Source organism: Lynx canadensis, chromosome B3, assembly GCF_007474595.2.
Source record: "Lynx canadensis isolate LIC74 chromosome B3, mLynCan4.pri.v2, whole genome shotgun sequence".
In the NCBI taxonomy this organism is placed as follows: domain Eukaryota; kingdom Metazoa; phylum Chordata; class Mammalia; order Carnivora; family Felidae; genus Lynx; species Lynx canadensis.
Genome location: NC_044308.2, coordinates 141582860 through 141597847, shown reverse-complemented (window position 1 = coordinate 141597847; position 14988 = coordinate 141582860). Strand labels below are relative to the sequence as shown.

Below are 14988 nucleotides of genomic sequence, written 5' to 3'. Positions count from 1 at the left end.
TCAGAAAGAGACCGGGCAGATGCCAAAAACTGCCCCAAGTGCAGAGGGTTAAACATTCCCGGCAAATCGGGCAGGAGGATGGGTTGGGAGGGGTGTGGGTTTTTTATGAATTTGCCATCTCATCTTCTCCCTGTTTTGAATTTATATTTATTTGGAGTAAGTAATGTGTTCGCGTGGTAAAAAAAATACAAATGTGAACGGAACCGGACTGTGCTGTGAAGCGGGAAGCCTGTCCCCGCCTCCCTGGCCCAGGCAGGGGCGGCCTCCGGCTCCCGGGGCAGCTCCGGGAGGGCGGAGCCAGCACGTGGGAACACGCACTCCCCGAGAAGCGTGACCTGGGTACTGACCGTTCTGTGCTTTCTCCACTCGACGGTGAACTTGCAGTAGTTTCCCTGGGCCACCGTAACAAAACACCACATGCTGTGTAACCGAAACTGACGTTTATTCTCTCCAAGTTCGGAGGCCAGAAGTCTGGGGTCCTGTGGCAGCAGTGAGCTTCCTTCTGGAGGTTCTGAGGGAGCATCCCTCCTTGCCTGGTGGTGGCTGGTGACCCTCGGCTTGCGGACACACTGCTCCAACCTCTGTCTTCGCGTGGCCGTCCCCCTGGGCCTCTCTGTCTTCTCCTCTTGCGAGAAGCGCACCGTCATTGGCCTGTGGGCCCACCCTACCCCAGCAGGACCTCACTTTGGCTAATAACATCAGCAAAGACTGAGGCTGAGGACTTCAACATCTCTTTTTGGGGGACACAGTTCAACTCACAAACAGAGACCTTTCCCTTATTAGTGTGCTCGAATTGGCCCCGTTTTTGTTAACAGCTGCGCGGCATTTCACCGGAGAAACGCTCCTGTCTATCCTGCTGGGCTCGGGAGAGTCCCCTGGAGACGCCTGAAGTCTCAGCAGAGCAGCAGCCTACCGGGCCACGGAGGGGACAGTGGGGCTGGAGCTGAGGGAGCAGGTGTAACCGAGGCCCGCGGGCAGAGGGGGGAGGGAGGCGGAAGGAGGAGCAGTGTGGCTCGCAGCGAGGAGGCTGGAGAGGGCCACCGGGCCGAGTCACGCAGCAGGGCCGAGCCCCCTGGGTGCCTCCCTAATGGCCAACCTGCCCTTTTCTAATGGGACACGATTTGCTCTGGGCCTCAGTGTGTCTGGCCTCGCAGCCAGAGGCGGCCCCGTGTCCCAGATCTATCTGGTCAGCGAAATGAAAGCAGCGGCTGGGGTTTCTGAGAAAGGTTTGTAAAAGGGACAAATGCACCGTGGCACATCCCGTGACTTCCGACCCTGCCCCCCTCTCCCCGGGGAAATGGGGATGGGAGGCCTGCAGAGGCCGGGCCAGCCTGGTCTCCGGAAGGCCAGTCCCACACTCTTCCTTGGGTTCTCTGTCGTGCGTCACGGCCACGGCCAGGAGCCGGCTGGTTTTGCCCAGGGGAGTGATAGGCTCAGAGTTATGCCTTAGAGACCCCACGGGAGGCTGTGAGGCGAGGGGGCGACAGGGGCAAGACGAGGAGGGCTGAGTTGGGGGTGCCTGAGCCAAAGGGCACCTCAGGGCGGGGAAGGGAGGGCTCCGAAAGGCAGGCAGGACCACTCAGGAAGGGATGATGATGCGCGAAGCCCCCGTGGCAGTTTGAGGGAGACTGGGTCAACCCGACAGACGGTTTCCCCCTTTCTCCAGTGCAAGCGTTCCTCCAGGCGTGGCGAGGAAGTGTCGGCCACCTCCTCTGGCGCTCACACGTGTCCACTGCTCTTTTCTTCTCCCTTCGGGCCCCAGGTGCACCGAGTACGGCGTCGTCTCCCTCACCCCCCTCTCACTGGCCACTTCCACGGAGTTATTCAGCGGCACTCGTAAATCAAGAGCCCCCCGTCCCAGAACGCGGCCTTCTCAGCCACCCTGTAGCCGGCAGGTTCTGGGACGTGACGACAGCTCTCACATCCTCCACTCCCCCCAACAGACCTCCATCTGCAGTGGAAGCCAGTGGGGGACAGCCCTGTCCGAGTTCACTCGGCCCTCCTCACACCCCTGCCCCAGGCCTGGCAGGGGACCCGCTGGGCCATCCTCCACCCTGCCGCTGGGCCATCCTCCACCCTGCCGTGGGGACTGTCACAAGAGCCAGGACCGGCCTGGGCTGGCTCCCTGGGCTCCTGCTGGTCCACTCACCAAGTTCTGTGGCTGCAGGTGACGGACACCCTGGAGCGGCGGGTCAGGCCCCAGAGGGGCAGGAACCTTGGACAGGGCCACGGCCCACCCAGCCCGTGTGCCCCTTGGTCTCTGCTTCCTTTCTGCGGTGGCCCAGTGGCTGCTGGGAGCTCAGCCCGCGGGGACACTGGCTCCCACCCTGCCCTGGCCACACTCTCCCAGGCCACCTGGCCTCACTCAGGCTGTAACCATCAGGCTGCTTGACCACACCCCTCCCCCACACCCTCTCATCCCTGGAGCCCCCTCCAGGCGTCACCACTGGGCGGCTCTCCAGGGTTGGCAGACCCTGAAAGCCTCCCTGGGGGCGTCCAGGCAGGTTTGGGCAGCACCGGACGGGGGGCTGACTACAGCAGGGACACAAGACAGGGGGCACACGTGGGGGGACGTGCGGGGCCAGGGGGTGTGAAGAAAGGGCGAGGTAAGGAGTGGACTCCTGCGTGGCGGGTGGCTGACGGACGGCAGAGAGGCTCCTGAGTACAGGGCCAGCTTGGGGTCTGCCAGGCAAGTGAAAGAGGGACAAGGGAAGGCGAGAACGTAGGAGGGAATGAAGCCAGGACACGGGGCTTGGAGGGGCCAGGTGGTGAAGGTATCGGGCCAGGGCGCCCAGGCTGAGAGGCTGGGGCTCGACCCTGGGGAGGGCAGGAGGGGCCGAGCGGAACCCCAGGACAGAGACCGGAGTGGGCAGGTGCCAGCGAAAACAAGGTTTGGGAGCCCCTGTGGCGGTGGCAGGCTGGGGCGGGGTCACCATAAGGAGGCCGGGAAGCAGCCTGGCTAGGCGATGCACCATCCCTGAGGACGGATGTTGAGGTCCCCAGGGGCGATGGGTGGGGGCCAGTGACCGGCATCGGAGCGGGTGACTCGGCAGAGCGGGGAGCGGAGGGGGATCTGGGCGTGGAAGCGGGCTGCTGAGGGGGCCTGTCAGACGAGAGTGGACGAGAAAAGCGGCGGGGCCTGGAGGGCTTCCCGCAGCTTCCTCCCAACCCGCTTCGCAGAAGCCCCCCCCCCCCCCCCCGGCCTGGGCCGCCCCTCCCCCACCCTCCGCGACACCGGGCTCTGACTCTCCCCGGGAAACGGGAGTGGTCGGCTGCCTGGGGCCTCTTCCCCCGGCCCCTCCGGTCTGGGGGGTGCACCAGAAGCCCTCCCGGAGTGGCTCCCCTGCCCTGCGGCCTCCCGCGGCCGCCCGGGCTGCCCTCCCAAGGGAGAAGGCCCCGCAGCCCGCGCCGAGGAAGACGAAGCCCCGGCGGCCCATCTGCACAAGGTCATCTGCACTTGGGGCTGCGCACCCCCCTCCTCGGCCCCTCCCCCCAGCCGTGCTCGAGCCCCCGACAGGCGCTGCCGCCCACGAGGGGACCCTAAGCGTCCCCGCCCCAGCGGGCTCCGGAAATCCCCCGGCTTCCCAGAAGGGCTGGCTTTCCGGGCCCCCGGGCAGCCAGCGCCGCGCGCACGCGCACCTGGCCCCACCCCTCTCCGCGGGGCGGGAGAGCGGCCGGGCACAGCGCCCCCCGCGGCCGGAGGTGGAGGCGCACAGCGAGGAACCCTCGGGCCCTGCGGCCCAGCGGCCCGGGAGGGAGGGCAGGGCAGAGGCGACAAGGAATTTGCCAAGGCCAGGCAGGGGGCGGTGGGGAGGGGAGGATGGGCAGTCCCCCCGCCCCGCCAGGGCCGGAGAGGGGCTCTGGCCACCAGCTCCTGGGACTCATGGGGACTAGTACATAAGCAACATGTAGGGGAGGGGGGGGGGGGGGGGAGGGGGGCTCGATCCAGGTCACTATCAGCTAGGCGCAAGCTTCCTCAGAGCCCGCCCTGCCACCGCCCCGCTAGCTGTAATGCAAGTTCCATTAGCACGGAAAACCCCGCCTGACACACAGCTCGCCCTCCGGACTGTTGCACGAATGAGCGAACCTGGGAGTTCCAGGGCAGGGGAAGCTTTGGAAATGAAAAACTGCAAGGGGAAGGTGAAGAGCGGTGGGAGAGAGAGGTTGGAAAAGTAGGTCAGTGCTGGGGCTTAGCTTTGAGCATAGGTGGAAAGCTTTGGATTTTGTTCTGCAGGAAGAGGGGAGCCGCTGCAGGTTCAGGTGGGGTGGTGAGAGCCCCAGCTAGGAGACTGGCTCAGTAGTGACTGCAGGAAGCTGGAGAGGAGCAGCCGGGAACCAGAATAAGGGGTTGAGGCCTGCTGGCCACTAGTGACCAGCCCCAGGAGCCAGCTTCCAAGGCCAGGAATGCCCTCTAAGACTCTGGGCAGGGCGGGTATGGTACTGCCCCCTAAATAGGGACCGCGGCTTCTACGTAAGGGGTCGGAGATCCACTCAGGCAGCGGGCCCAGTGGCAGGAGGAAGGCAGGCGGGCCTGGGTTTTGGATCCCGACTGCCGGGACCTTTGCCAGTGACCCTCGACCACGACATGGGGCTGTGCTGCAGAGCTCCTCCCAGAGCAGCTTGGAGGAGAAAATGAAACAATGCTCACCGTGCCGAGCATGGTCCTGGGCAAGTTAGGTTCTCAACCAATGTCCCCACAGCCAGCTGGAGGTAGGGACAAGGGCAAAGGAGGGACGCTGGCCTCACCGCTATGCGGGGGTGCCCACGGAAGCAACTCCACAGCCCTCCATGACCTCGCTTCCTTCCCATCTAAAACCCAGAAACGCACACTCGATCTTTGACCACGGCCGCCCCTCAGCTCAGCTCTACCTCAAGCCTTCGCTCAGCAGCTCTGGGCCTCACGCAGGCCTGGGACTCGCCACCTCAGCAACATTCTGTCAGCAGCCCCTTCCATCATTAGCAAAAAGGAGGGAAAGTCACATGAATCTCCTTGATCAGTACACCAAAAGACCAGGGCCCCAGCCAGGACAGAGCAGGACGCTCCTCTGCATTTTGCTTTTAGCCAAATCCTCAGGAGCTCTCGGTATATAGTTTATCAGGCTGTTAAGTCTTATCCCAGTTAGTAAGCCCTTCTTTTAGGCACCGGCGCTCCCAGAACTGCCACTGGGCATCAGTGGGCCGTGAGAATGTCATTTGGCCGTGCTGTGCTTTCTGAAAAGCGGGCGGGCTCTTCATGAAAACTCTGGCCCATCAGCCCATCTCGGAGCGGGGAGATGTTCAGGAAGCAGTTCTCGCCAGCACGAGTGGAATCCTGTGCGTTTCCGTTTCCGTGCCGGAAGGAAACCCACGAGGAGCCACCCCAGGCAGCTTGTGGCCAGGTTTCCCGTGTAAGGAGACTCGGGGAGAGGCGGCTTGGAGGACTGGGGGACAAACGAGAACCACAGGCATTGAAAAGCTTAACAACGTTATGCGTTTATTATATTTTATAGAGCCATGTTACACATGCGTGGTGCTTCAAACGGAGTTATCGTTATATGTTTTTCTGGATGCAAAGCCATCTGATGCTTGATGCGGATGCCTTAAATACTATAATATTTCTGCATCTATGACCTATGAGCTAAGGAAAAACCAAGGACAATTCCAGAAATGGCAGAGAACATTTAAGAAAAGGTGTACATGAGACACGACGCTAAGTCCTTGAGTCAGGGCCTACGGAAGTTACCAGAAAGTGAATAAAAACAGAATTGTTCTATGAAAATGGCTTGACGATCACCGTCCGGAGATACTAGAGCCTGGTTAACAGTTATGGATGTCGTAGAAACAAGGTTACTCTGTTCGGTACTGATGCCCCTTGCCCTCCACTATGTGCGCAGACACCGCGTGGCCTCCAGATAGAGCAGCAGACAGAATACGGCACGGCACCTGCCCCCTCCCCGCGACATCCCGATACCGTTTCTCGCGGCACCTGTCTGGAACGAAAAAGCTGTCGACTGGATCAAACTTGCCGCTTTGTGGAAAATCAATCCTCGTGACTTCGATGGAACGTGATCCCGCCGCACCCGCTCACCCTCTGCAGACTCGCACAACGCTGGTCGGAAACACGGGGAGCGGAGCGGGGTGACCGGCTCGCAGGGAGTCCCGTTTGCCTGCTGACCTAACTAAGGCCAACGTTTCGTTCCAACATTCCCTTCCAGCTGTCGTTAAGGGGAGCGGAGGAAGCGCCTCAGCAGTACGCCACCCACCCCCTCCCACGGTCTCCGCACGGTCCCAGCTTAGACATCCTCTCCAGCACCTTCCAGCATCCTCTCCGGCTTGAAGGGACTGCCAGGAGCCTGACGCCGCTGCTCTGAAGGGCCTGCGTTCACACCGTTCGGGCAAGCAGGGAACTTGTGCACAACGTGAGCGGTGACAAAGGAGGCCGAGGCCGGGAAGTCAGGGGGCAGTGGAGGGCGTGACCGGAGCGGCAAGGAAGCAGAGCTTGCAACCCGGGCTTCCTCCCCTGCCTTGGGGGTGAAGTCTGGGTGCTGCCATCACCCGCTGGACTTGACTAATGCCAACAGGAGCCAGGACAAAGGGCTACAAAGTCAGGCGAGTATCCCTGCCCCCTAAGGCTGGGCGTCTGCGGCCATCCAACGACAGGCAGGCTAGGAGGAGGCCTCCCGGCAGGGTCGTGGCGTGAAGGGAACGCCTGTAAACAGCTTCCGCTCTCCCACTATACCAAACCTCTGGGATCCTTGCTCTTGCTGGTGGTCAGATGTCCAGAAAACAGAAGGAACTTAAGAATCAAAAGAGGAATAACGCACGGCTTTCCTAAGCCGTGCTCGTCTCAGGCCACAGAGGAGTCAGACAAGAAATGATGGATTCTCGCTGCCTGTGCGGAGTGCGGGCGGGGTCATCGGGTCTCCGGGAGGGCCAGGGGTTCCTGCGCCACGGACATACATTCGGAGGTGAGTGACAGTGGCTAAGTGCGGCTGGGCAGAGCGGGGGCGGCAGTAAAGCCCCCTCACGGCACCGCAACTGCTCAGGCCGACCTCGAATCTCCCTGGGTTCTGGCTGAACCAAGTGACTCTCCTCTGTGAAGACACCATCTAGAACTCTGCTTGGAAACACTGGCAGGCACTGAGATACTAGGCTGTCAAAGGGCCTTACTTCACTCAGATCCAGCAAAATAAGTGACATTTAAAAGAACTTGCACATGAAAACCGAATGGGGGGTGGGGGGTGGGGGAAATCTTGATTTTCCTCAAATCCTCAGGCCTTGAATCTAGGCACAGCACACAAACACCATGTGAAACCAACAGCGTGAGTTCAATGTCACCTTGGAAAATAAAGGTCACTCTGGGGTGACAGTTCTTTATACAAATATTATGCTTCCCCCTGAGCCCCACTACCAAAAAGGGGGGGAAATAATAAGAAATCCAAAAATAGAAAACAACTTCTTGTAAAGTGTAAACTTATCCTCTGGAGTTTTTATATTACATATGCTAGAAACGTGCATTTGTTTCCGCTGGGATGTAAGAAAATAGGTCTATCAGTATTACTTATAAATCAGATTAATCCTCAAGACAAGTGACTCACTGTTAGAACACCACTTCCAATTTTAGCAAATCACATCTTTAGCAAAATTATAAATTCTCACCACAAGCAAAACGGGTTTGGGTTCCAGCCAATGAGAACAAGCTACCCTTAACACCGCCACTCGCTGATTCGTTTCCTACACTATTGGGAACGGAGGTTACCGCCAACGAGGAACTTGGGACCTTACGTGGTCTTCAAACCCCCAATCAAATTCCCGTCAGCAATGAACTCTGCAGACTGAGAGGTGACACACGGGCAAAGAGTCCCGGGGAGCGACGACGGTTCACTCAGAGACGAAAGGGGCGCAAGAGATGACCGAGGCATCCCCCAAGGATCAAGGCACAGAGGAAGGGGGGACCTCGCTCCACGTGGGAGCCTGGCTTCTCTGTAGGTCACGGCGTGGCTCTTGGGGTTGCTGGCGTGACACAAGTCTGTCTTGCCGTGGGTCCCCGGGCGGAAGTCCTGAGGACAGCACGGGCACCAGGCTCCCGTGTGGTGGCGCTGGGCGGGGTGGGGGTGGAGGGGACGAGGCTCTAGACTCCTAACACGGCCACCCCACCAGAGTGGCATTCGGTACGGCCACCCAGAGACTGCTCACCTGAGGGTGGGGAGGGAAGGTGTGGGCGTTTTATGCCACGGGCCTCGACAGAGGCCTCGGCCCCAGGTCTGGCCAAAGAACCGCGCGCGCGCCGGGGCGCGCGGCTCTGAAGGGGACCTCCACCGCGGGCTTACCTCTCTCCTGACTGCCAGATACAGCAAAGCCTGGCTTATCCAGAGAACAGCTGGGGTCTTCTCATTAACTCACTTCCATCAAACTACCCAATGGATAACAGATTCTGAACGAATAAAACAAAGCGTCTGAAGTTAAAATTTTCATTTTATGATTCAGAAGGCACTTCAAAGTTCCGGAGAGCCACAGGGTCACTGTCATTAGGTCACCAGCCCTCCTGTGCAGGACCGATGGAGAAGGTGGAAGAGACAGGGCTACATCTTGGACCTGATGGTGTCCTGGACATCTTGTAAATAAATCTCAGGTATTAGCTAGTTTGTCAATTACCTTGCAGAGTCAAGCCTACAGCACAGAGACACCCGGTGTGTTTGCATTTTGAATACATGGGATTTTGCTGCATCTTGGCGGTTTATAAAACATTCTCACGAGCCCGATATGGGACTCGAAGTAAAATTCAAAAATTATAATCGTACATTTAGGAGGTCACAACGTGAGAGGTCAAGTACTCACTGAGTACAACTTTCTTAATCATCGCACCACCCTGCCAATCTGCACTCGGTACCCGGCTGGAAGCGTGACGTTAATAAGCCGCTGGGCACTCGACTGCTGCATCTGCCAGCGTGTGAAGACCCCACCGGATGGGGGAGCCAAGGCTCTCAAGCCAACAGCCAAGAACCGGAAGCGCTTCCCGAGCCGCAGAGGCGCCCACTGCCCCCTCTGCTCGCGCCCCGCCTGGTCGCCAGCTTACCTGGAGCGCGCACACAGGCCGGGGCACAACTGTTTCAGCCACACTTTTGCTGGGGGAGCTAAAATCAAAATCCTATCTCCCACGGGTCCGGCTGGGGGTCCTCTGAGGTAGTTCCTTAACTCGGGATGCCTGTCACCTACTCGCTCTCAGAGCTCAGCACGCGTAGGAAGGACCAAAACATCTATGTGCTGCTTCAATCACCAGTCACCGTAGCTGAGCGCGAAAGTAAAGGAAACTTCAGTTGCTTTATTTGGCTTCCAATTTCTGGGAGGCTCAAGAATTGGAATTATTCTGGACAACAAAAGGAAATAAGACTGTGCTTACAGAGCTTTTTCTGCCGTATTCTTTCTGTAGGATTGCTGTTTTATTGTTGCCCTTTCCGTTACATGGGCTGTACACATCAGGTGGTAAAAGGTACAATACATTCTACAACTGAGCACCACTTTCTGTAACTGAACAGGCAAAGAGAGTACACTGAACATCAGCATCTGGCAGTATTTTTCGGGAAAAAAAAAGTGACTAAAATGGGTTTAAATTGATTAACACTATTAAATCACATCTAATATTTGGTACTACATGATTCAATACAGCTATACGATACAATTATACAAAATGTGTTAACATCAAAGAATACAACCAAAATTAAGATAGCAAACAAAACCTATAGAACTTTTTTTTTTTTACAGGAAAATACTTTTGAAGTATGCATGTAACTGCCCATTCTTTTAAAGAAAATCTACTGCAAGCAAAGTTATCAACCTCCAGAAAAATCACACGTAGCATTACTAAGCATATCCCCAAAAAGTGTACAATATGCACACTTGGAAAATACAAAATTAAAAAAATTGTAAGCAACAGGTGAGCTTCGTATTTATAAGAATGTGAAAAGAAGTCCCGTTTTCAGCACTGTTGTATAAAGAATCGTCTTTTGATGCGAAGTTCATGAATTGTCCTCCTGTTGGGACCACACTTTACAAAAACACCGTGTTTTTGAAACGAGATTACAGAGCAAGACAGAGCATCGTAGCCATGTCATCTTATTAAAGTTTGTTTTTTTTTTTTAATTTTTACTACTTTATCAAAACATGTCCCTTAGGTGTGTAGGATTCATTTTTAAAATTCTTTCCTAGAAACAATATACAAAGGAGAGGCGTCTTTATTCCCCATCACACTCCTGGAAGATGCTCCCCGGGGTCGAGAAGGGTCTTCTCCGTTCTTCTTCTCACTGGTTGTTTTTGGCCTTAGCGTGTGTTAAGATGTGAGATTTCAGGTTAGTCGACTGAGCAAACTTCTTATTACAGCCGTCGAAGGGACACACGTAGGGCCTGTCCCCGGTATGGATGCGCACGTGTGTGCGCAAATTGAAGTCCAGTGAAAAGCGCTTCCCGCAGCCTTCGAACGTGCACTGTCCAGGAGAGACCAGAGAGAACCCGCTCAGACTCCGACCAGGCCCCGAGGGCGCCAGCAGCGGCCTGCTGCGCCACAGAACAGCCCGCTCCCCTCACCAGACACCGCTCCCTCCCTGTGCTGGGGAAGCGTGCCCGTCCCGTCACAGGGTAACTCCTGAACCTGCCTCACGACTTATTTCAGTACGAGGGAGGAGAAACACCAAGAATCTCCCTCGGTATCATGTTACGGTGTTCGTATTTCTGTCAATGCTGCAAATAATAAAATACAAATGAGGGGAGCCCGGGTGGCTCAGGTGGCTAAGGGTCTGACTTTGGCTCAGGTCGTGATCTCACGGCTCATGTGAGTTTGAGCCCAGCATCGGGCTCTGTGATGACCGCTCGGAGCCTGGAGCCTGCTTCGCATTCTGTCTCCGTCTCTCTCTGCCCCTCCCCCGCTAGCGCACCGTCTCTCTAATCTAAACCAACATTAAATAAATAAACAAATGATTAGGAAGAGTTCTGGTGTCAAGTGTCAAAAAGCACCTTGTCGGGATGCCAGGCTGGCTGTCAGAAAAGCATGTGACTCTTGGTTTTGGGGTCGTGAGTTTGAGCCCCACATGGGGTACAGATATTACTTAAATAAAAGTTAAATAAGGGGCGCCTGGGTGGCCGGGTCGGTTGAGCATCTGACTTTGGCTCAGGTCGTGATCTCATGGTTTGGGAGTTCGAGCCCCGCATCAGGTTCTGTGCTGATAGCTCAGAGCCTGGAGCCTGCTTCAGACTCTGAGTCTTGCTCTCTTTGCCCCCCACCTCACCCCCCACTTGTGCTCGATAAGCATTAAAAAAAGTTACAAAAAAAAAAAAAAAAAAAAAAAGAACCCCGTTTAGAGCTGTATTGCTAGTTCGTTCACTGGTCACGGGTTTCTAAAAGACAAGACAAAACGTTACCTATCCTTATTCTCGTCCAGTAAGATGCCGTGAGTTTCCGGTCGATTAGGAACTCAACATGCTTAAATCAACCACAGAAAACAAACTGCTTGCACACCACCGTGAGCGCACTAGCAATGCAGTTTTAGGCTTACTTGAGCAATCCTGTTGTTCTCTGCAGGTGAAATAGGCCCCCTCAACCCCCCCCCACCCCCACCCTACAGCCCGCCTCCAGGACCTGAGATCCGGCCTGTGGGGAAGTCGAGAGCCGGGCAGCCCTTCTCAGTATTTCCTCGGGACCCAGTTTCGTCTCCCGCAGAAGAGCACTCAGAGCGCTCGGTCTCTGGGCTGCGTCTCCCGAGCACCCGCGGCCCTGCCTACACCTGCGGGCAGCGTGGAAGGGGAAGGGACCGGCTCTACCTGAAAGGGCTTCTCTCCAGTATGAACCAGTTGGTGTCGTTTTAGTTTTGAGCTCTCAACAAAAGCTTTGCCACATTCTGCACAGACGTGGACTCTGGGGCCGTGGGTGTGCAGATGTTTTCTCATGGCAGAGTTATCCCTGAACATCTTTGTGCAGCCCTTTGAACAGAGAGAGAAGCTTAGTGGTTCACACTGCAGCTGTTACAAAGGATCCAACCGCTTAATAGCCTTCACTGATACAAGAAACCACGTAACCCCCCAACGCCCCCCCTTAAATTTTACTTAGTATTACAATAGAAATGTTATATCATTTAAGACAAAAAACCAGATAGCTGGAAAGGGCCTTCTCATTTAATGCAAACCCTTGTTTTACAGAGGAGGAAACTGAGGCTCAGAGATGTCTTCAGGTAGACTTGCCCAAGGTCACACCGCTAGTAGGAGCCGAGCTGGGAGTAGAACCCAGCACCCTGGCTTCCGGCCACACCGCAGCCGCCTCACCTGATAGGCCACGCCCACCCCCACCCCGATGAAGTAACACAAGCCCTGATAAACCAAAGGAGGTGAACTGGCGGCTGTCCACCACGACCTTGGGTGGGCCCCTTATTCTGTGCTGCAAGAATGGGCTGTCCTCCGTCGCCTACTGTTCCCTCTTCTCTCTTTGCCTCTTCCCCTTTCTTGACAGAGAAAGACGAGCGTCTCCAAGGAATGACAACTACAGAAGAAACTGACTCGGTGAGACACCAGAAGAGAAGCGGGCGCGCGGGCGCCAGGGCAGGGCGGGGAGGCGGGCGGGCACGCGGTGCTCCCGAGAAGCATGGCCTCGCGGCCCTGGCAGTTTCTTCTGCAGTTGCTGTCCAGGAATGGAGGAGTGGGGTGGGCAGACAGCACACCGGGGTCCTCCCGGGAGGGGAGAGCCACAGCTTTTCCACTTTGACCCTCAGTCTGGGTTTCCATTTAGAAGATGGGATTTTCAAAAACGTAATTTGGAAAAGAAGGACACAGAGAAGTTAGAGGGGACGACAGGCTCGGAAGGCGTAACTGTTTTCAAATGCTTATTTGCTTTTTGGCCCCAAAGGAAATAGTTTCCCATTTCAGGATCTCCGCGGTGAGAGCGTTAAAAAAAGGACGCAAAGAAGCCGGGAGGTCAACACAAGGACCAATTGAGACTTCTCCTCCTCCAACTGTTCATCTTTAAAAAAAATTCTTTATTCCATTAAACATTTCTCTCTTCTTTCTCTTCGCCTAGGTGGTACTTCTTTCTCTGTTTAGTTTTCCATCCATCCAATTAGGTGTGAAACACACCCAGCCAACACCTCCAAGGACTTTTTAGACCGGCCTTCTGTTTGGAAGGCTAACCACATTTGAAAACAATTAAGCACCCCTCGAGTAACACACAACTGACAGGGTAAATTAAGAAAATTGTGCAGGATATGAAGTTTATTAGGTTTGCTTTAGTGACATCCAAAATAATTTCCAAATTTCCACAATGAGTTTACAGTCCCATAAAGGTCCGCGGGTGAGACACAATCCAAAGTCTTAAGACTGACTTGTTAATGATCCAGTAAGGAGAAATAAAATCCTAACACTGCATATTCAATATATAATAAGAGTAAAAACATTGGCACCCTACAGTGACCCCATTTAATACCATTTAAATTTAAGTGGCCTTTACTGAACAACAAAACTTACATCACAAATAGAGCCTCCTGAATTTAGAAACCAAAGATTGTAGTTCCTCACTTAATTATCAGATGGAAATTAAAGTGCAGATTTCTCAGGAGCTCTCTAAATCTTTGCTGGCAGTTTATCGAAGACCTTCCCCCTAGCATTACTTACTTTATGAGGGCAAGCTATTGTTCTTGGAGCATCATCTTCTTTAATTTTTCTTGGCTTCATTCTTACCAAAAAAGAAAAAAAAAAAAGAAAAAAAAAAAGAAGAGAGAGAAAGAGATTTGTAGGAGTGGGTAGACTCATCTGGCATAAATCATATAGCCCCTGAAATGTTTTCCTTATAGATACAAACCACTGAGATCACAACACGCGTCCAGGAGGGAAGGGATGCGACCACCGCAGCGAGCACCCGTGACCGGGAAGCACCTTCCCATTTCACAGATGCGGAAGCTGGCGCTCACGGAGGTGGGGCCGCTGCCAGGGTCTCCCAGCGAGTGAGCGGGGGCAGCTCGGAACGGACCGGCCCTGAGGTCAGGGTGCTTCCAGTACCTGCTCTTTCCTTCAAGCTCTTTAAGTAACACAAGAGACCACCAGCCCAGACCACAGAGGAATCTCCTGGCGGGAGCAAAGCATAGTGTCCAGGGGCAGCAGCTGTGATGGTCAAGCTGCCTTGTGAAAAGGAAGCGGCAGGTATGGGAGGGTCTTGGGACATACATCCCTCCAATACCGCTACAAAAAAAGGGAGGGAGGGTTCATTTCATACTGACGGGTCTTATCTTTAAAATACTTTTTTAAAAGGTACAGAATAGTTCTTGTAAACAGAATTACTTACATTATCTCTGGAAAGAGACACAGTAACAAACTGTTGGTCCCGAGGCTTGACGGAGGAGCCCCTATGGGTTCCTATGGGAGCCCCTGGTGGCCAGGCGGGAACACCCCATACCCTTTCCCTTTCCCTTTCCCACTGTTTAATTTTTATCATACTACTTTTGGTGGCGATGGGGGGGAGATGACCATTTTTCAAAAAATAAGTGCGTTTTTTTTTTTTTTTTAAGTGACAGCGATTTCTGGCCCTGCTCCGGGACCGGGTAAAACAAGAGGCCTGATCACGTACGTGGGCAGCGGGGAGAGCCCTGTGCGGAGTCACTACCCAGAGAGCTCGCTGATTTGATAGCTTACCTACCTGCTATTTCCACTGAACCAACCTCTGGTCTTTTGTCAAAACTCTCTCTCCAAATACTCCCTACAGATCTGTGTGTGGTAGAGGGGTGAGAGATTAAGAGTTCCTAGAAAAACTAGAAAAACACATTTACATGTCTGAAACAGACGTTCTCTCCTGTCCCTACGTCTGTCACCTCACGCTCCTAGGTGAGGACACACAGTTAACAGGTAAGCAACAAAGTCAGTGAGGCCTTCCCAAGAAGAGCTAACTTACCAGCGCTCTTTCGGTACAAAAGATCTCTGTGGTCTTCTTTAAGTCAGCCAAGGCCCTAACAATACCCTTCTTCACCCTCGGTCTGGGGAAAG

General features: G+C 54.8%; 1 protein-coding gene across 2 annotated transcripts in view; it reads right to left on the bottom strand.

Moving 5' to 3' along the window:
• Window positions 1-5451: 5451 nt before the first annotated feature.
• The window catches only part of YY1 (YY1 transcription factor), a 33060-nt gene continuing 23523 nt past the window's right edge, over window positions 5452-14988 (bottom strand). Inside the window, exons 3-6 of one of the 2 annotated variants that reach the window (XR_003969687.1) lie at window positions 13627-13687; window positions 11791-11949; window positions 9056-10460; window positions 5452-8413 (exon numbers count right to left, since the gene is read on the bottom strand). Coding sequence is in view for 1 of the 2 variants with exons in the window: in XM_030319954.1 (XP_030175814.1) it covers window positions 10278-10460; window positions 11791-11949; window positions 13627-13687 (403 nt within the window). In the remaining variant the exon portion in view is untranslated. Of the gene's footprint in view, window positions 10461-11790; window positions 11950-13626; window positions 13688-14988 lie in introns of both variants that reach the window. The other variant, XM_030319954.1, reaches the window with a different exon arrangement.